The sequence below is a fragment of the Neomonachus schauinslandi genome, chromosome 2 (assembly GCF_002201575.2).
Source record: "Neomonachus schauinslandi chromosome 2, ASM220157v2, whole genome shotgun sequence".
In the NCBI taxonomy this organism is placed as follows: domain Eukaryota; kingdom Metazoa; phylum Chordata; class Mammalia; order Carnivora; family Phocidae; genus Neomonachus; species Neomonachus schauinslandi.
This window is the reverse complement of record NC_058404.1, coordinates 119,274,484-119,297,387: the sequence shown is the minus strand read 5'-3', so window position 1 is coordinate 119,297,387 and position 22,904 is coordinate 119,274,484. Positions and strand designations below refer to the sequence as shown.

At 34.0% G+C, this 22,904-nt stretch overlaps 1 protein-coding gene across 1 annotated transcript in view; it reads right to left on the bottom strand.

Moving 5' to 3' along the window:
- Positions 1-2,755: 2,755 nt before the first annotated feature.
- SLC9B1 (solute carrier family 9 member B1) overlaps positions 2,756-22,904 on the bottom strand; it is a 49,698-nt gene continuing 29,549 nt past the window's right edge. The window contains exons 6-11 of the mRNA XM_021680411.1: positions 14,193-14,368; positions 10,028-10,134; positions 8,790-8,939; positions 5,218-5,326; positions 4,417-4,553; positions 2,756-2,968 (exon numbers count right to left, since the gene is read on the bottom strand). Coding sequence (XP_021536086.1) covers positions 2,756-2,968; positions 4,417-4,553; positions 5,218-5,326; positions 8,790-8,939; positions 10,028-10,134; positions 14,193-14,368 — 892 coding nt within the window. The remainder of the gene's footprint in view (positions 2,969-4,416; positions 4,554-5,217; positions 5,327-8,789; positions 8,940-10,027; positions 10,135-14,192; positions 14,369-22,904) is intronic.

Genomic DNA, 22,904 nt, shown 5'->3' with positions numbered 1-22,904 from the left:
GCAAATGCTAGGTCTAGACTACTTCCTAATTTAAACACACACACACACACACAAGGCCATCAGAAAAGAGACAAGCCTATAAAAACTAATGCTTTATAAATCCTGGGAAAAACAGTTTTCAGCAAAGTACAAAAATTTAAAGCATTCTTTTAATTTTATAATTCTTTACTGTGGAATAGCTCAGAATGTCATTTGTTTTAAATAACAGAATTGAATACTGAGCAAGGAAACGTAATTTGAATTATAAAATTCTTGCTTTAATAAAAATTCCTTAGTGACAAAATATTAATGAGTAAACAAAGACATACTTGATAAATTTATAAGGAACAGTGTTCTTGTATTTACTTGTTTAAATACTATGAACACTTGAATACTGTACACATGGTTAACTGGTTGTAATTTTTAAATGACATTAATGAAGGTAATTTTTTTTATTATGTTCAATTAGCCAGCATATAGAACATCATTAGTTCTTGATGTAGTGTTCAACGATTCATTAGTTGCATATAACACCCAGTGCTTTCACAGCAAGTGCCCTCTTTAATACCCATCACTTGGTTACCCCATCCCCTGACCTTCTTCCCTTCTGTAACCCCCAGTTTCCAGAGTCTCTCATGGTTTGTCTCCCTCTCTGATTTCTTCCCATTCAGTTTTCCCTCCCTTCCCCTGTGGTCCTCCGCACTATTATGTTCCACATAGGATAATTGTCTTTCTCTACTTGACTTACTTCACTTAGCATAATCCCCTCCAGTTCCATCCATGTCGATGCAAATGGTGGGTATTCATCCTTTCTGATGGCTGAGTAATATTCCATTGTATATATGGACCACATCTTCTTTATCCATTCATCTGTTGAAGGGCATCTCGGCTCCTTCCACAGTTTGAGTATTGTGGACATTGCTGCTATGAACATTGGGGTGCACGTGCTCCTAATGAGGGTAATTTTTATAAAAGTTTTTATATCGAAAATTTAAAATTCAAATTACTCGAATGCCTGCAACACTACTTTTAAAAAGTAGAGTGTTTTGGTCTTATGAACATATAAATATTAAATTTAATACTTAAGAAACAATCTATAAATCACAAAAAAATGACAATTTCCCTCTTAATTAAAAAAACATAGTTCCTCATTCTGAAAATGATTTGTTGTACCTTTATCTTTTATTAAGATCAACTTTCTATTTTAAAATCTAATTCTCTTGTAAATGTAAAATACTATCTTGTGAATGTAAATATATTTTCATTTACTTAGTAAAAATGATTTACCCTCATGATTTAAACATTAGTCAAAACACTGGAGTGTTTTAGAACTTTAAATTTTTAGAATTTTAGTACTAGAATTAAAATAGTTGAAAATGAGGCATAAGATCTATGCTGAGTTGTAAAAATGTAGAAGAAAATGCTATTAGAACAGCAGCTATTTTATCTCCTCCAGAGTTATCCAGGTGTGTATGAACTTTTGACAGTTTTACTGTTCTATTTTGTGGAAGGTCCCAGTCTTAACAGGAATATACACATATATATGTATATATATAGTTTTGGTTGCCTTATAGTTGTTTCACTTTGCAAATTTATGTGTAAAGTTCACATTCTGTGCTATTTTAGTATTTTACTTACATAGAAGAGGGAAGAGAGAAACCAAGTAATGTTTAGTTCCTGCATTTGGCTTTTGCCAAAGAAGTCTGAATGATTTCTAAGAAGCCATCCACTAAGGCTATTTGAGAAGCTTTTACATGACCCTTCCAACTTTAAAAATAATCTTTTTTTTTAAAAGATATTATTTATTTATTTGACAGAGAGAGACACAGCGAGAGGGAACACAAGCAGGGGGAGTGGGAGAGGGAGAAGAAGGCTTCACGCCGAGCAGGGAACCTGATGTGCGACTCGATCCCAGGCCCCTGGGATCATGACCTGAGCCGAAGGCAGACGCTTAAGGACTGAGCCACCCAGGCGCTCCTAAAATAATCTTGACATAAACGGAAACTGCATTTTGCTTGTGATTGGTTCTATATAAGCATAGCAGATTTCATCAGCCAGAATTGAAAGGAGATTCTGTATTACTAAGGAAAAGAAAAGCTCACATGGACAAGTCTATTCATCTTTCATTTCTGCAGGCTGACTTTAATTCTTTATTTTATACTCATTGAAAAATCATGGTTTATTTCCATTTGTGATTTAATTTTATATCTACAAATAAATACTACACATAATGTTTCATTTAAAAGCTATTAAACTTGTCATTTTAAGGGTACTGCAGAAGTAAATAAGTCTACTTTTGGTTCTTTAACATACCATTCATTCAGATAGTCACTAAAAACAGAATTTGAAATCCATTTTGTTGACCCACTTATTCCTGGCATTTTTTTCCTTTCTGGTGATCTTTTTAACCGAATTACTAAACTGATGGTGGGTTCTACTTCTCCTGTCTGGAGGCTTAGACTATCTTACCTTTCTGTCATTGGGTTCATTTAATTTTTTATTACACCGAGTTTGTAATATGACAGCAGATTCAGCCTGATGGATTATTTAAACTTTCGTAGAGTACTTACAGATTTACCTTGTTCTTAAAATACATAAATACTATTTTATTAAATTAACCTTGGAATAAAAAATCATAGGAAAGCCTGTAATGAAATCACATATTTATTAAATCCTTGGTTCTATGTACAATCTCCATGTATTTGTGTGTTTTAATTTTTCTCTCATGTAAGATAATTTATTAAAAGAAGCAGGCAGGTGATGGCAAATAAACTTTTTAATGAAGTTCTAATTTTGTCAATTCTACATCGACTTTGTTTGGATCATGGCGTGTAAGTACTTTGGGTCCCAGTATGCCAATAATTAGAGCTCCATTTGGAGCTGTAATCAAGATGGCTAAAAATGCTACTGTCATCACATCTTTTGAATATGGTTCCAAGTGCGGTGCGCTGCTTCTTGCTGTTTCTAGAGCCAGAGGACCTAATACAGCCTGCATGTAGGGGGTAAAAAGATGAGACATAAAGAAAAATATTAAATAGTTAATACATGATAAAAGTTAATGGCCCTGTTAAAACAAACAAAACCTAGTAGTAAGCCATCAGAAAAGAGACAAGACTTAAAGTGCTGAGGAATTTTCATGATTTACTCATCAATTCTATGTTCTCCCTAGCAAATATATCTGGATGAAAAGTGAAATAGTGACAAATCATTGTGCACGCATTTTGGGGCCGATTTCGTATTTTTATCATCTCAGCTTTCTCCTGTTTAAATATCTTTTTTGAGTGCTCGCATTACTCTCAGAACTTCAGGAGTTCTAGCTGAAGCAGGGTTTTGCTTATTTACCTTTACCATGGACTATAAGGTTCTTGGCTGTAATAAGAAAAGACAAAATACTAAGGTTTCTAATGGTTCTCTAGGATTTTGTTGCTTATCTTCTCCTTATTCTTCCTACTTGGGAGGCAGTGTGTCCAGTAAAACTGACAAGAGGTTTGGAATCTACAAAGTGGACATGAGAGATTACGAAGTAACTTGCCTAATGTTATAGGCAAAACACCCAGGCTGGTCCCATGGACCTGCTTTTTTAATCCTGACACATAGAGAATTTTGTTGCACAAGAACTCACAAACTTCTGTTTTGGAATAACAATGGAAAAAAGAATCTCTGGAAATCAAGACATTATGCTGCCAGGTTAAAAAGTCTAACAATAAGTAGTAATACCTCTTTGTAGGTATTACTTTGTAATACCTTTGTAGGAGCAGAATATCTTTGTAGGAGCAGAATATCATTGAATTAGAGGGCAAAACCACAAGGTCTCCCCATTCATTCATTCATTCATTCATCATTCATTCTTGTAGAAATGCAATGCTTACTAACTGTATACTTCCTGTGTGCCAGGCACTGTATTAAGTACTAGGGGAAAAATAATGAAAGAAAGCAGACACTGTTCCTGTCTTTCCCAGATAGTCTGGTGAGGAGATTTAGTCATTAATTAAAATCATATAAATTAAATGCATAATTAAAAATAATACACATGCATTCATGTATGTTGGAGTGGGTGGCAAGGGTAGGAAAGATATATTTTTAAAAGAATTAATGTGTCTCTACTATAAAATCATTACATTTATCCCTATAATATTCAGCAAAATGTAAACATTCCAGTATCCAGATATATTCTTATTTTATATTTTGGGACAACAGAAAAAAAAATTTCAGAAGTTTAGGAAGTATTTGTCATTAAAAGTACACTTTTTAACTTCACAAGAATTGCTTTTAAAACTGAGATTTTAAAAGATTACATTGTTTTCAATGAGTAGTTATGATCAAGTATTTTAAAAGTAAGGCTAATAGCCTACATTTTGTAATTAAAGTAACATTCATTTGGAATTTTAAAAAATCATCAACATTAAAAATTATTAAAATGACTTAATATGTTCTTACCTGGACTGTAGCTTTGGGCATCCATGATAAAGCAATAAATATTTTCTCCTTAAAACTAAAGCCAGCAAAACACATCAATAGAAATGTAAAAGAAATTCGAACCAATAGTGCCAGACTCACAGTAGCAACACAAATGCCTACAACAGATAAAAACAAACATAAACAACAAAATATTTGGGAAGAAGTGGTTCTTTATACCTAGAAAAAGTACAAGAGATTATCTGATGGTGGAGGTACCATGAAAGATAAGATAGATTACATTTATTTAATTCTGAGCTAATAGACTTTGAACTTTCACTATAAATGAAAGTATTCAAAAGGTGCTGATGGCATGTAATATTTTCTGTCAGAAAAGAATTCCAATCTGCATTTTCCTCAGATCACTCAGGAAAGGTATTCAGAGCTGTCTTTGGTAAAAAAGGGCATACAGGGTAACAGAAGAGCAAATGTATGTTATTAACTGTATCAACATGAGTTTCTGAAGAAGGTTCTTATAGCATTCAAGACATATTGTAAATAAAATAAAAATTATTCATAGTTTTCTTAAATATTTTCAAATCTTATATTTTTTGTGCCTGTAATTATTCTTACCAATAGCATTTTTTAAAAAAGATTTTATTTATTTATTTGACAGAGAGAGAGACAGCGAGAGCAGGAACACAAGCAGGGGGAGTGGGAGGGGGAGAAGCAGGCTTCCCGCTGAGCAGGGAGCCCGATGTGGGACTCGATCCCAGGACCCTGGGATCATGACCTGAGCCGAAGGCAGCCGCTTAACGACTGAGCCACCCAGGCGCCCTTTACCAATAGCATTTGATTGAAGAGATGCAACAGATACTTCTGATCCAACCAAGCCAAAAAGAAGGGGTTGAAAAATATACCATGTAGTTTTAATAATTCTTTGGACTTTAACCTGTAGAAAAGAATAATATATTTTTAGTTATTGTGTTTAGTTGTTGTGACACTTAAAAATAATTGCACTTTAAAAATTAAAGTCTCTCAACCTTTAATGAACTTAAGATATTTTATTTGTAGAAGAAATGTTAAAGCTTAAAAATTGAGTAGGTTCTAATAGAACAGAAAAAAAAATTGAGTAGGTTCTTTTACTCAAACACTTAAGTAGAATTTGGTTAAAAAAATCATCAAATCTTATAGCAGAATTATTTACAATAGCCAAAACATGGAAGCAGCCCAAGTGTCCATTGATTGATGAATGGATGAAGAACATGTATGTGTATACACACACACACACACACACACATGCATACAATGGAATATTATTCAACCATAAAAAGAATGAAATCTTGTGATTTGCAACAACATAGATAGGGTCAGAGAGTATAATGCTAAGTGAAATAAATCAAAGAAGGACAAATACCATACAATTTCACTCATATGTGGAATTTAAGAAACAAATGAGCAAAGAGGAAAAAACAGAGAGGGAGAAACCAAGAAATAGGTTCTTAATTATGGAGAACAAACTGATGGTTACAAGAGGGGAAGTAGGTGGGGGGAAGGGTGAAATAAGTGAAGGGGATTAGGGAGTGCACTTGCTGTGATGATAACTGGATAGTGTATGGAAGTGTTGGAACACTTTATTGTACACCTGAAACAAATATAACAATTGCATGTTAACTAACTGGAATTAAATTAAAAACTTTAAAAAAAGAAGTAAAATAGAAATAAATGCTCCTTGAAGCCAGAAAAAAAATTCTACAAAGGTATTCAATAAAAATATTATTATTATTTTTAAAGATTTTATTTATTTATTTGACAGAGAGAGACACAGCAAGAGAAGGAACGCAAGCAGGGGGAGTGGGAGAGGGAGAAGCAGGCTTTCCACTGAGCAGGGAGCCCAGTGTGGGGCTTGATTCCAGGACCCTGGGATCATGACCTGAGCCGAAGGCAGACACTTAACGACTGAGCCACTCAGGTGCCCCTCAATAACAATATTATTTCATAATTTTGTCATGGAACAAATAAGGTCTTTGTAGTTTCAGACATGTTTTAATGGTTCAGTAAGAATTCTAGCTTTTTTTAATAAGGTAATTGAACAGAGACAGAACTAGAACTACATCATGCTTCATGAGCACATACTCAATATTATGCCACCATTTCAGCTCTTAAAAGGGAGTTGAGAAGACCTCCACTGACAATTATCTTGGAATCCAATCCCATGAAAGTGAATCTAGGTATGTCCTAAGCTACAGGCAAAAAATGTCAGTAATCTGTCAGGCCTGCTTCCAAAGGGCCCATGTTGAAAACTTCAGTGTTATTTTTTCCTTGAAACCAAACCAAAAACATATATAGATTTCTAACTTGGTTGCTTGCCTGGCTTTCCTTTTTGAGAAAGGACCTCTCCCAGGGCTACTTCCCCAATTAAGTGGTTACAATAAAGTCCCCTACTGATATAACAGTACTCTGGCTCTTCTCAAGGAATTTGGATGAAGAGATTTTAGTTTCAGTCTGGGCTTATCTTTTTTTAAAGAAGTCACATAAAACTGTGATATAAAACTATGTTTGTAACTATTTCCCTTATGACTGGGTTTTCTGATTTATAAAAGTAAGGTTTAAAAAAGGAAAAAACAAAGAAAAAACAATATTACTCTTTCTTCATGGTGACACATCCTATTTGTTACTTTAAATTTTTTTAATAAAGATTTTATTTATTCATTTGAGAGAGAGAGAGAGCATGACCTGGTGGGGGCAGTGGTGGGTACAGAGGGAGAGAGAGAAGAGACTCCCCCTCCCTGCTGAGCAGGGAGCCTGACCCGGGCTCCATCCCAGGACCCTGAGATCATGACCTGAGCTGAAGGCAGACACTTAACCGACTGAGACACCCAGGTGCCCCTGTTACTTTTAATTTTTAAAATATATTCTTTACTGTTTGATTTCTTTTATCATATATAAAAAAGAATTTTAGTAGTTTTCATTTTATTTAATTATAATTTACTATTGACCATTTAATTTCTTTTACAATTATGATTTTATTGGAATACTAAACAAAACACTAACATAATTTTTGGATTGGGAAATTCTCAAGCTGATTTTAAAATTTATCTAAGAAAGAATTTGTGCAGGGATAGTCAAGAAATACTTTAAAAATAAGTACAATGAGAGGGAATCTTCCACATTAGGTTTTGAGACATAAAACTACAGTAATTTAAAATAGAGTGGTATTGGCCCAGGACTAAATAGGTAGGATTAAATAGATTGCAGCAATGAACTTATATATACATGTTTATGAACACACACACATATCCTTATCTCACAGCCTTTACAAAAATAAATTCCAGATGAATTAAAGAACTAAATGCAAAAATAAAACAAACAGAAACTACCAAAGTATTAGATGATACTATAGAAGACATGATTACAATCTTATAATCTTGGGTGAAGATATCCTTCTTAAACAACATACAGAATCCAAAACAAAAAAAGAATAATGGTCAGCTTTGACTATAGGTAGTTTTACTGCAATATAAAAGACATCATAAACAAAGTTGAAAATAAGCAACAATTATATGCAATATATACATAACAAAGAATTAGTAGCACTAACATATTGAGAAATTATAAATTGGGAACAAAAAAGCAAATCAATCAATTAAAAAATGGGCAAAGAATATGAATAGGTAGTTAAAAAAGAATATTTGAAGAGAAATTTATTGCACTACTAATCAGAGAAATGTAAACAAAGAATAATAATGTTGTATCATTTCTTACCCATCAGATTGTTTAAAATCTTTGAAGGGATAATTTTGCAGTATCCCTCAAAATAGAAACATTCCATTTCTAAATTCAGCAATTACATTTCTAGGAATCTATTTTACAGAAGCACTTGTACATTTGTAAAAAGACACATGAACAGGATTGCTCATAGCAGCACTATAATAACAAAAATGGAAAGAACCTAAATGTCTACAAATGGAGAACTGATTAAAGGGGATGACTGATTCTGGGAAGGGGGGGGTCTGATATTGGGAGTGGTAGAGGAAAAGGAATCTTTTACATTTTGTTCTATATGTGGGCCTTCTGTATTGTTCTAATCTTTTATGAGCATTTTTCATGGATTAACTGTACAACTCAAATTTTAATGAATAAAATAAATCAATAAAAGTTCTATAATCATATTGCATAAAACTTTGGAAAAAGAAAGCAGCCTGATGTGTTAGCTCAATTCTGATTGCATTTTAGTGTATTTCCAGGTCCTTTTCCTAAATATTTTATTTCCTTGATTGATTTATATACATCCTTGAAGACACAAATTTCTGGAACATCTTCCAACTAGAACAAAGAGATTTCCTAAATGTCTATTATAGATATAAAAAAATAGTTATTTTATCTTACAAAAATTATGTATTAACAATATTCACCTTTTCTGTGGACCAATTTATCCCTGCAACAAAAGTTAATGCTAATGTGCATAATCCTCCAGCTGCATGTAAACCAATATGATGGCTTCCCAAGACAGCAGTAACACACATACTCAAAATAAGGAAAGCTCTCTTCAGTGGCAGTTTTGTCTAGAATTAGATAGATATTTGGAAGTTAATTTACATTTAATATATAATACAATATTTATATCTTCTACCACTTATTATTGACCCTTTGGTATCATGTCTCTATATGTTATATTAAATAGTGTCTAAAATTTTTACTTACTTCCTCACCAAAAATTTTAGCAAACTTGGTACCGAGTGAAAAAATTTTGCAATTATTAAGTTTTATCTTCTGCCACATCTCTGATACTAATGTCAGTAAAATGGCTATAGTACTTTAGCTATAAGTGAAGAAGGAAGGAAAGAGACCCATATAAACTGTAGTTCCTATAACATATCTACTGAGTTTTTTTTAAAGATTTTATTTATTTATTTGATAGAGACAGAGATAGCAAGAGCAGGAACACAAGCAGGGGGAGTGGGAGAGGGAGAAGCAGGCTTTCCGCTGAGCAGGGAGCCCAATGTAGGGCTCGATCCCAGGACCCTGGGATCATGACCCAAGCTGAAGGCAGACGCTCAACGACTGAGCTACCCAGGCACCCCATATCCAATGAATTCTTAAAAATTAAAGTTTTGACTATCTCTTTAGCTGAGGCAGCTGTTACAGAGAAATTAAGATGCAAGTCACAGAAATTCAAGAGTAATGGCATATCCTTTAGGGAAGGAAAGGGTTGAGTTTAATAGTGTTGCCTTAGTCAAAGGCAGTGGGAGTAAATTGAAGTCAGAAAATATTCAGAGATAAATGGCAATCTATTTCCCCAAAAATGTTTCAAGGGAAAATTTGAGGGAAAAAAGATTAGGGAAAATTGTCAGTGGTCAATAGGAAATTTAATGAATAAAGGGCTGGGGTGGAATGGAGAAGGTACTCTGGGTTAAGTACACTTTTCTGATACTCTTATTTGCCGAATCAGGAAGCAGAGACTTCAGTCAAGGCCATTGGCCTGTATCAATCACAACTGTGCTCCATTTTAAGCAGAGAGTAGCACTAGGGGCTATTTTGGGGAAAGAGAATTAAATATTACATTTAATAGTTCATGGATCTTCCAGAAGTTCAAATTTTTGAAAGAAATGTCTAATACTACACTTCTAAAAAATAGTAATTTTTTATTTACCTGATCTCCACTTGGAAAATATTGAACAAAAATTCCCAAAACAGCTCCTGCCAGCGCGCCAATAAGTACATCCCGAAAAGACGCAAGGACATTATTAAGTATACCACCTGTAAGGGCACACAATAAGGGAAACATCTCATAGAGTAATATTTTCACATACCTAACATATCAGAAGATCAAATTTAGGTGGTTCATAGAGAAAAGCACATATCTTCTAGAACAAAATATGCAAAAATGGGCCTTTGATATTCATATACTTGAAAACATAATGATCTATTTGATAAATTAAGTATGTACTCTCAAATAATTTAATAAATACACACAATTCAGAAAAGTTCATTGAAAATATAGCCAGAAAACAAGGAAGTAATAAGCCACTGTGTGTTCCCTTATAAACACAACCTAAAAGACCAGGTGAGGTGGAAGAATGGACAGAGTTTGGACAAAGGAGCACCTCTGGCACCTCACATGTCTGGTGATGTTTCTTCTCTGATATACTGTTATACAAAGAAAGAAATGACTTAAACATAAAAAGAAAAATTTAACAACAACAGAAAAAAAAAAGATTTACTCCAGGATCAACACTAGGAATATTTGAGTCAGCAGTCAATTGAGTTTCCAACATATTTTATGTGCCCATTTCTGTAGTTTAGAGTAAAAATTTTTAAAAAAAGATCTACGTCACAAAAAAAAGTTGTTATGCTATGGGTATTTTAGCTCAATGAGATGTGTAAATATATATATTTACTCATGGAAAAACATGAAAAAATAACAGAAATGCAGGATGACAACAGCAAGATGGTAGAATGGGAAGCCCCAGAACCTTGATCCCTCAAAGAGGCATTAACTTAACAACAATATACAGTCCAAAAGCCTTAATGGGACTCCACAAACCAATTAAGAAGTTGCAGCAAGAGAAAAATGATTCATCATGTACAAGAAAGCTCCTATAAAATTATCAGAGGATTTCAGAGCAGAAACCTTACAGACCAGAAGGGGGTGTGATGGTATATTCAAAGTGTTGGAAGGCAAAAAACTGCCAATGAAGAATACTATTCTACAAGATTATCTTTCAGAATGAAGGAAAAATTAAGATTTACCCAGATAAACAAAAGCTGAAGGAGTTCATTACTACTGCACCTGCCTTACAAGAAGTGTTAAAGGGAATCCTTCAAGTAGAAGTAAAAGGATGTCAGCAACACAAAAGCACAAAAATATAAATCTTTGGTAAAGGTAAATACATAGATGAATTCAGAATCCTGTAATACTGTAATGGTGGTGAGTAGATCACTTTCAATTCTGTTATAGAATTTAAGTTGAAGACATAAAGATAACTATAAGACTGTATTAATGGGGACGCCTGGGTGACTCAGTCATAAACATCTGCCTTCGGCTCAGGTCATGATCCCAGGATCCTGGGATCGAGTCCCACATTGGGCTCCCGGCTCAGCGGGGAGTCTGCTTCTCCCTCTCCCTCTGCCTGCCGCTCCCCCTGCTTTGTGCTCTCTCTCTCTCTGACAAATAAATAAATAAAATCTTTTAAAAAAGACTGTATTAGTAGATATACAACATAAAAAGATATAATTTGTGACATGGATAACAAAGGGAAGAGGGCGAGATGTAAAGGATTAGAATTTTTATATGTGATTGAAATGATCACTTTACATTTTTATAAATATAGGGATAGAAAAAGATACTCCATGCAAATGATAACCAAAAGACAGCAGGGTGGTCATACTTATATCAGACAAAATAGAATTTAAGTCAAATACAAATAAGTCACAAGAGATAAAGAAGGATATTATATAATGACAAAAAGGCCAACTGACTCAGAAGATAGGGTTAGGTCTCCGTATCTACCATATTCCAAAATGTAGATGTATTGAAGATCTAATGTAAAAAATAAAACCTTGAAAGTCCTTAACATTTTTTAAAAAATATTTTATTTATTTGAGAGAGAGAGAGAGCAGGAGAGGGGGAAGCAGACTCCCGGCTGAACGGCGGGGAGAGGGCCTCAATCCCAGGACTCTGGGATCATGACTTGAGCTGAAGGCAGACACTTAACCGACTAAGCCACCCAGACACCCCAAAAGTCCTTAACATTTTAAGTGACCATTTACATAGTCATGAGTCAAGAGGATTTTCTAAGCATGTAGCTGCTTTTGTTTTTTTTTTTACTTTTTCTGTCCCCCACAAATTAGGTTTGATCTCCTATAGCATGTTCCATAGTACCTTATACTATGTACTATTCATCACATTTTGTAATTATTTGTTTAATACAAATTCCTTGAGAACATGAGCCTCATGGTCTTCTCTGCTGTGTTAATAGTACAGAATAGCAGTTAAAAGTGTGGGTCTGGGGTCAGATTGCCAGATTGCATCTTGGCTTCCCTACTTTTTGGATCTGTGACTTTGAGCAACTTACTTAACCTCTGTTCCTTGGTTTCCTATTCTGTAAAATGAGTATAGTACTGATGTGTGACTATTAAATGAGTGGAAATAGCTATGGAACTTGGAGCAAGTACCAAGCAATTACTCAATAAAAGCTAGTATTGTCGTTCACTGTTTATCCTCAGTGTTTGGCACAATTGTTGGCACAATGGAAGAGGAACACAAAAAATATTTTTTAAAAGAATTACTGATACTAGTCATGAAGGAAAAGATTGTCAGATTTGACAATAAAAAATTTGAAAAATCTGAATTGTAAAAAAAGATAAAGTTAAAAGAAAAATTATAAATGTGGAAAACTATAGGACATAAAACAAAAGGTTATCATTCCTAACTTTATGCAGAATCTTGACAAAAGAACAAAAGATGAACACACATATAAGATAAAAGCAAAGGATTTCAAGAAAAGCAATTTATAAAACAGGATGCCAATGGTCATTAAACATGAACATTTTAAAATATCACTAGTATTCAAAGTACTTCATCTTAAGAGGCCTCACCTTTCACCTATCAAATTAACAAAGATATAAAAGACTAATAATACCAAGTTTTGAAGAAGGTGAAGAGAAAGTGGCAAGCTTTTACACCCTGGTAGGACATGACATTGTGGTAATATATCTCAAAAAGCTTATAACTTTTATACTTTTATCTCAACAATTTCACTTTTGAGACTATGAAAATATTAAGATTAGGTACAACTATTTGGCTCTAAGGTGTTCAACCAAGCATTATTTTAATAGTGAATATTGGAGTCAACTTCAGTTTTCAACAGGTTACATAAGTATGATACAGCCAACAGAAAACTATACAACCATTAAAAATGTCATGGAAATACATTTACTGAAAAGAAACATGTTGGTGATATACAGTTAAGTACAAAACAACTCAGGTTACAAGAAAGTATGGCCGATTCTTATAATTTTATAAGAATATTGGGAGGGAAGTCAGAGAGAATGGGGGAGAGAGAGAGAGGGAGAAAGAGAAAGTCTGGATTTATATCAAGAGTCAGTTATTATTCCTGAGGGTATGTTGCAGAGTTTCTTTTTATATTTTCCTTTTTTTCCTTCTTATTTATGTCTTATGATTTTAAGAGAAACTATGCATATTACTTTTCAACTTAAATATTTTGGTGCTTCAATAATACAGAAGATGGAATTTCAAACATTGCAGATAATTAAAGCATTACAACACGTGGAAAGATTTACTTTCACAATTTCTTGGACATTTAAGCCCAAATATTACCTTGGGATTCAGAACTGCTGCAGATCTTGTCCCACTGCTACCAAAAAGGCACACAGTTGTTCATACTCTATATATTTAGGTTGTCTTAGTAACAGAACAACCAGTTATTTATAATCATGGCCAAAAAGGCACATTTTAGAAATATATATTAAATAGCAGTACTTAATAATATTGCTGCTTAAAATTTTCTATTGAAAACTGTGATAAAATTCCAAACCAACATAAACAGAAAAATGATAATAATATGGGTTATCAGATTAATTACAATATATGGTTATGAAAATAAAATCATGTGTGTTAGTGGTTTCTCAATCCACTTAAACTTCTTCCCTGCTCTAGAATGAGCTTTCTATGAAGAATAAAAAGATGTTACATGTCAAAATAAATAAATGTTAATAAAGAAGCAAAGCCAGAAACCTTGTTTAAAGAACCGGAAAAAGCTGCATTGAGATGGCAGTTGCTGTATTTTGTTTACCTGAGGAGAAGACTATGCTCAAGCATGTATTGAATCCAGTGATTGCTATGATGTCATCCAAACTGCTAGCAGCTATCAGTAAGGTTGGGATGCCTTTATTAATGCCATATCCATTTTCTTGCAAAAGGAGCATGGAAGGGACAACCACAGCAGGAGAGACAGCACCTAGTACAAAACTATTAGAAAGACTTTGAAAACCAATTTTAAAACATCCTTTTAACAAAGTAGTGTTTTATATTAAATATTACAACAAATACATTAACCTTTTCAGATTTACAATAACTTCAAAAGTAAAAATGCTGAGTCAATATCATTTAATGGGTAAAATTTTTCACACATTTTTTTCTGCTGGCTGAAAGTTTATAGAGATTTCATTCAAGATGTTGGTTTGGGCACAAATTGCCTCTCCCTTCATTCCTAAATCCTTTGAGATGAAGATATAAAAATAATACGAAAACCCATAACCTAACTAGAAAAAAAAAAAAAAAAAGGAGAATCCTTAATGGATAAGAAACCAAGTATATCCCAGGAAGATAAGAGTTTAAGATTGAAGAAGGAAATCATAAGCCAAGTGTGTGTGAGTAAACATTGCTACAAAAGATATGGTATACTTCTAAAAATGCTCCAAGCCCAGAAATGGCAGATGCTGGGAGCAGGGGAAATCTGAGGAAATCCAATGGGTGACTCTTTGGAGTACCACTGTAAGAATGGCCAGACAGATGTACTCTCCACCCCATTTCTAACTCTTGAACAAGTCAGTAAGGAACGGATGTCTGCCCCAAAGAAGGAACAATGAGTGCGGGCACCTAAGTTACAAAGGCAACTGAGAAAATTCCTGGGGTGGATGATGACACCCGTGAGGAATGAGGACACTCCTGCTCAGAATCTCTTTTGTTGGTATATACCATTCAGTACCTTACCTCATCTCTTCCACGTTCACTTTATAAAAGCTGAAGTATATACCTTGTGTAGAGATGATCTTGGTGCCCCACCAGAACCCGTTTACCAGGCGAGCGCACACATCCCCCAGATGCTGCTTGTTGGCTGCTAACCCCTGACACCTGCAGCTATCTAGCAGTCTTACCCTGCTGAGAAGGGCTTACTTGGGGAAGCTAAGGAGGTTTTCCTACTCCTCCTTCTTCCAGACAGCCCCTGTGAATTACTGACTGATAGAGAGGGTCTGATAGTTTAGCACCTTTGCCTCTCTGGCTGTACAATCTCTCTGATGTAGTTTTTTCTCAAAATTTCCCTGTAGACTCAAGAAGAGCCTAGAATTCCCTGAAAATACTTATTTGCCTAGTTCGATTGTTTCTGAACTTTATGGCACATTGGAATCACCTGGTATATTATTTATCGGTAGCTGCTTAACAAATTACTCCCAATTTTAGCATCTTAAAACAACAAACACTTATTATCATACAATTTTTGTGGGTCAGGAATCTGGGTATGGCTTAGCTGTGTGCCTCTGAATCAAGGTTTCTCACAAGGTGGTAGAAGATCTGCTTTACTCACATGGCTGTTGGCAGACTTTCAATATTTTGCCCTGGAGGTTTCTCAACACGGCCACTCATAATATGGCAGCTGGATTCCCTCAAGACAAGTAATCAAAGAAAATGCAAGAGAGAACACACAAGATAGAAGCCATGGTCTTCTCATGACATAGAATGTCTCATGACATTCTATCATTTCTACTGTATTTTGTTCATTAGAAGCAAGTCAGTAAGTCCAGCCCATATTCAAGAAGAGGGTATTACACAAAGGTATAAATATCAGAAAGCAGGGATCACTGGGAGTGATCTTAGAGGCTGACACTTTGTACTTGGGGACATTTCAAAATACTGATGTTTGTCTCCCATTCTAAGACATACTGATCTAAGATGGAATTTGACCTGAGTACTAGGATTTTAAACAATTTTTTAAAATTGTGGCAAGGAATACATAATAAACAATTTACCCTCTTAATCATTTTTAAGTGCACAGTTCAGTAGTATTAACTATATTCCGATTGTTGTATAACAGATCTCTAGAACTTTTTTGTCTTACAAAACTAAAACTCTATATCCATCAAACAACTCCCCTTTCTCCCTCACCCGAGACCCTGACAACCATCATTCTACTTTCTATTACTATGGTTTTGACTACTTTAGATATATCAATGGCATCATACAGTATTTGTTCTGGCTTATTTATCCCAGTATAATGTCCTCCAGGTCCATCTATGTTGTAGAATGTGACAGGATTTCTTTCTTTCTTTCTTTCTTTTTTTTTTTTTACAGGTGAATAATATTCTATGTATATACCACATTTTCTTCATCCATTCATCTGTCAATGTGGCCTGCTTCCACTTCTTGGCTATTGCAAATAATGTTCCAATAAACATGGGTGTGCAAATATTTATTTGAGATCTTTTGTTCTCAGGTATCCAAAGTGTGCCACTCTTTTTTTCTGCCAATATTCTGAGTCAGGTGAGACAGAAACCAGTCCCTTGGGTCAAAAAGCCAAAATGTAGGACACATACTCCAGCTTTTTTCTTTCCCTCCTGATGGAGAAGACAGGAGTTGGGAGTTTTCTCCTGGTTGCCCCTTGCTGGGCAGGGAGGGGGTGAGGTATGGTGGGTAAATGCAATGAAATATTCTAACTGCTCCAATGTGTCTCTTCTTGGCCTTGTACTTGGATGGGATGCTATAACCTCTCAAGTGGTTTCTTGAGTTCTCACAAAGGTAATCTGGTTCTTATGTATTTAAGTCAGTGTTGTGCAAGAAGAAGAGCTGGGGCTTCCTATTCTGCCATCTTGCTGACATTACTCTTCTGATTGTTGGGATTTTTTAAAAGCTCCCCAGGTGATTTTAATGTATAGCAAAGTTTGGGAACCACTGATTTTCCCCATAGTCTATCTAGCTTCCTTCATTCAGAGGTTTCTACTGAGAACTCCCTCAAAAAATTACTTGCATAAGAATCTTAATCTCAGCCTGAGCTTCTAAGATACCTTGCTTGGTTACATGATTGGACTATTCCCTGCAAGAAGACAAAAGCCAATAGATAAAGTAATCACAAGTTAATGGGAAGATTAAAATACAAAAATGAGCCCCCATTAAAGTATCACAAAATATTTAGGGAAGTCTATCACTTTGAGGCACCATGTTCATTAAGTGGAAAAAATGTATACCTGAGAAAAGAGATGTAGTAGGAAGAAAGCCACCAAAACATGACTTCAGAATAACTATAAATATCCTCTGAATCATGAAAGTATACTGCATCTATCCATAAAACTTTAATGATAGTTCCTAGAAATTAACAATAAATTCCCCAAATTAAAAAAAATGGGTGATATAAACACAGCTGAAGAGTGATTTAATAAGCTAGAGAACTGTGCAGAGAAAATTTTTCAGTGTATACTGCAAAAAAGGTAAGCACATAGAAAGTATAAAGAAAACTTAATAGGTATGGAGGAGGGAGTTACAAAAGGACATAATAGAAGAGAACTTCAGAGAGGTAAAAGATATAATCAAGTCCTGAAAAAAATACACGATCCTCTGATTGAAACATCACACCAAATATTGAATAGAACAAATTTTAAAAAGACTTGCCTAATGATATTAAGGAATTGTTGTTAATTTAATAAGAAAAATGCTGTTACCTTTTAGAAATGCATACTGTAGGATATAGGGGTGAACTACCATTATGTGTGTAGTTTACTTTAAGATTGATTAGGGACTATTAAGTTTAAATTAAGGATATTTGGTGTTTGTTATTATTCTCTCTACTCTTGTACATGTTTGAAAAATTTCACTAAATAAAAAGACCTATCTGAGATTGCTCTTTTCAAACTTTAATATGAAAATGAATTACATGAGAATCTCATTAAAATGCAGATTCTATTTCAAAAGTCTGGGATGGGGCCCAAGATTCTGCATTTCTAACTTTTAGGTGATACGAATGTTGCTGTCCAAGGAACATACTTTGTATAGCAAGAAATTTTTAGTTGGAAAAATTCAGAAAACCGAGCTTACAAAGAGAGAGAGAGAAAAAAAAAAGACTGGATTAGCCTACCTAGAAAAGGAATTAAAAATTAGTTTGATAAGAGATTCCTCAAGGGCAAAACTAATGCAAAAGGATAACACTGATATCCTTAAAGTATTGAGGGAAAAGAATTTTGAATCTAAAATTCAATACTGAGTCACACAGAAGTCATATTCAGACATTCAATGATTCAGTTTATTATCCACTGATCAGTTTTAAAAGAACTAGAAGATCAATCCATCAGGAAAAATATTTAGTCCAAAAGAAAGGAGTTTAAAAAAAATAAAAGGGCATAGGCAGCATAATGTAGACATTAAGAATGAAGGCTCTAGGGGCACCTGGGTGGCTCAGTCGTTAAGCGTCTGCCTTCGGCTCAGGTCATGAGTCCTGGGATCGAGCCCCGCATCGGGCTCCCTGCTCAGCGGGAAGCCTGCTTCTCCCTCTCCCGCTCCCCCTGCTTGTGTTCCCTCTCTGGCTGTCTTTCTCTCTGTCAAATAAATAAAATCTTTAAAAAAAAAAAAAAAAAAAGAATGAAGGCTCTAGCCATTGCCAAAGTTCTGGACATATCTATTTAGTTGTCTGATGTTAGGAAAACTATGTAACATCTCTTTGTCTCTGTTTGTATGCAAAAAAATGGGAATAATAATAGTATCTATTTCACAGAACTTTGTGAGGATTAAATAAATTAATTATCAAGTACTTCACAAAGTGCCTGACACATGGTAAACACTATATAAATGTATGCTACTACTATAGTTATTATGATTATCATCATAAGAGATAATGATGAGCAGTGAAATTCATTGCTAAATCTACTTAAGTGTTCATTGTAAAGAAAACTTAAAAATATTCTTGGGAGTAAAATTCTAGATTATATCAACTGGGGATTATATAAGGGAGTGAAGGAAAGGGAAAACATGCTATAAATTTAAGTATGCTTTTGTAAAATTATAGGTAATTACTAGGAGAATGAGTTTGTAATTTCTAAATATTAAAGGAATAAACAAAAGTGGAACAAAGTAAATGCTTTTAATCCAACAAAAGGTAGGAAAAGTGAAAAAAGAATGAAATTCACATGAATGTATAATATTTTAAAAAGTGAAATAGAAGCAAGGTTAAGTCAAAATTGACCTACAAGGAATTGGTTGGATGGACCTATTAAGAAAGAGCCCCTTCAGGGCACCTGGGTGGCTCAGTCAGTTAAGAGACTGCCTTCGGCTCGGGTCATGATCCCGGAGTCCTGGGATCGAGCCCCACATCGGGCTCCCTGCTCAGCGGGGAGTCTGCTTCTCCCTCTGACTCTACCCCCTCTTTTGCTCTCTCTCAAATGAATAAATAAAATCTTAAAAAAAAAAAGTTTTAAAGAAAGAGCCCCTTCAATTGAATTTTAAAACTTTAGCTCTGAGCTGTTAGTAAGATATACATCTAAGACAAAATGGTACATAAAAGTTGATAATTATAAGTATGATAAATAAATTGAATCCATTTCATAAATGAAAGTTTGGTTTACATTAGAAAATTAATTAACATAATTCACTATAATAGAATAAAGGAGAAAATTCATATTATTTCAGTAGAAGCAAAATAATTTTTTAATACAATTCTATACCTATTTATAATAAAAACTTAGCAAACTAAGAACAGAGATAAATTTACTTAATCTTATTAAGGGCAGCTACAAAAAACTTATGACAAATATAGAATCAAGACAAAGATGCCTATTATCACCACTTCTAATTAACATTATATTTAAGGGTCTAATCAGTGCCACAAAGAAAGAAAAGTAGATGGTATACTTATTGGAAAGAAAGAAGTAAAGCTGTCATTATCCACAGATGACATAGCTGTACATTAGAAAAACCAAAGCAGGGGCGCCTGGGTGGCTCAGTCGTTAAGCGTCTGCCTTCGCCTCAGGTCATGGTCCCAGGGTCCTGGCATGGAGCCCTGCGTGGGGATCCCTGCCCAACGGGAAGCCTACTTCTCCCTCTCCCACACCCCCTGCTTGTGTTCCTGCTCTTGCTATCTCTCTCTCTCTCTGTCAAATAAATAAATAAACAAATCTTTAAAAAAGAAAAAAAAAAGAGAAAAAGGAAAACCAAAGCAACCTACAGATAAATTTGAATTAATGAGCCCAGCAAGGTTGCAATATAAAATATAAATATATATAAAATATAAAAGCAATATAGAAAATAATTAAATAATATTTCTAAATACCAGTGACAAATAATAAAAACCTAAACATATATAAGTACTATTTATAATTGCATCAAAACTATCAAATGCCTAGGAATAAATCTAATTAAATATACACAGGAATTCTATGTAGGAAATAAAAACCTTTTGATTAAGAAAAATTCGAGAATACCTAAATAAATGGAGGGGCAGGTCATGGGTATGAATTGAATAACTCAATATTATAAATGTACCAATCATCTCCTAATTGATAGATTCAGTATAATTTCAATCAAAATTTGGTAAAAATTGACAAAATGATTCTAAATTTATATGGAAATACAAAAGATTATGCATAGTGAAGACAATTCGGAGATCATAAAAGTTTTGTTCTATAAGATATCAATAATTATAAAAACTGTGTATTTAACACAGAAGATAGAAAAATGGACCACTGGTTAAGAATAAAGAATCCAGAAACAGACCCATACTTATATGGACAGATTATTTATGACAAAGGTTACACTATAGAGCAATGGGACTGGAAGAAGTGGTCCTTTAAATCAATGGTGCAGGGTCAATTGGATATTGAGGACAGAGAAGGCGGGAGAAAGAAAAAACTTGGCCCTATCTAATGCTAAACATAAAAAATCAATTTAAGGTAGATTATGGATTTAAATGTGAATGGTAAAACAGTAAAATTACTAGAAAATAATATAGAGAATATCTTTATGACTTTGGATAGGGAATGACTTCTTAAACAAAAAAAGTACCAATAATGAAGAAAAAGAATGACAGATTGGACTACATTAAAATGAAAATTTTCTGCCATTAATGGAGTGAAAAGGGTAGTTGCTAAATGGAAAAAGATATTTGTAACACATTTAACAAAGGACTAGTATCCAGAATATGTTAAGAACTCCTACCAATAAATCAGAAAAAACAACAATAACCAAAAGCCCATTAGAAATATGGGAAAGAAACATAACAGGCACTCTTCAGCCTTATTATAAATCAGGGTAATAGAAATAAAAATCCCAATGAGATATCACAACATACCCATATGAATTGTTCAAATTAAAAAGACTGATGATTCCAAGTGTTGGCAGGCATTGGAATAACAGGAACTCTTATATACTACTGGTAGAAATGTAAATTAGGAATTCTGAAAAATAATTTGACATAATCCAAACTTTGAAACATATAGTTACCCTCTGAACCAACAATTCAACTCCTAGTTATGTACTTATAGGAAACTGTGTACCAAGAATTATTTACAAGAATGTTTGTAAGAGCATTGGTAATAACAACCCCCAACTAGGAGCAATGCAAATTCCCACTGACAGTAGAATGCACAAACTAGTATATTCATACAATGATATACTATGCAAAAAAGAAAGTGAACTATGTTCACACAATAACATGCGTGAATCTCAAATACAATGTTGAGTTTAAGAGCTACACCCAAAAGAATATATACTATATGATTACATTCATATAAAGTATAACTACATGCAAACCAAATTGTAGTGTTAGAAGTTAGTACAGTGGTTACCTGTGGAGAGGAGGGAGAGAAGTGATTAGGAGAGAACATAAGGGCACTTCTGGGGTACTGGTAGTATTTTACTTCTTTATCTGGGTGATGGTTAAATGAATATTTACTTTTTAATTATTCAAGGAACTGTACATTCATATACTTCACACTTCTCTCTATATGAGTTATACTTTAATAGAAAGTTTAACAATTCAAGGATGGAGAAATTCATTCCAAATAGGGTACCCACAACAAATCAGGAAGGAAATATTAATATCTGACAAAGTAGAATTCAAGATAGGTAAGGATTAAAATGAGTGAGAAGGATATGCTGGGTGTAGAAATTACTTGAAAATAAAATCTTAAAAAAAAAAAGAATAGCAGTAGATGTGCCATTATCTAGATAAGAGTACCAGAGGGTGCCTGGGTGACTCAGCTGGTTAACAAGCAGACTTTCAGCTCAGGTCATGATCTCAGTGGCCTAAGATCAAGCTGTGTAGGGCTCCGTGCTCAGTGGGGAGTCTGCTTCAGGATTCTCTCTCCCTCTGCTCCCCACCCCCACTACTTGTTCACTCTCTCTCTCTAAAATAAATAAACAAATCTTAAAAATAAAGAGTGCCAGAAAGATAAATATATTAAACTAGAGAAGATGGTATACTCAAAGAAAAAATGAAAGTAAATTTCCCTTAATTAAAAACAGAAGACCTTAAATCTAAATAAAGGGTCATACAGACAATAGAATAACCCATATCTAAATAATTTACAGTAATATTTAGGAAAATCAAAGACAGGAAAGTCTAAAAACATCCAGACAGAAGGGTTATCTACAAAAGAATAAGAATTAGATTGACATCAGACTTTTCAATAGCAAGGAGAACAGTTTTAAAAAGTTTAAAGAAAATGATTTTGGACATTTTCCTTTCTTTCTTTCTTTCTTTCTTCTTTCTTTCTTTCTTTCTTTCTTTCTTTCTTTCTTTCTTTCTTTC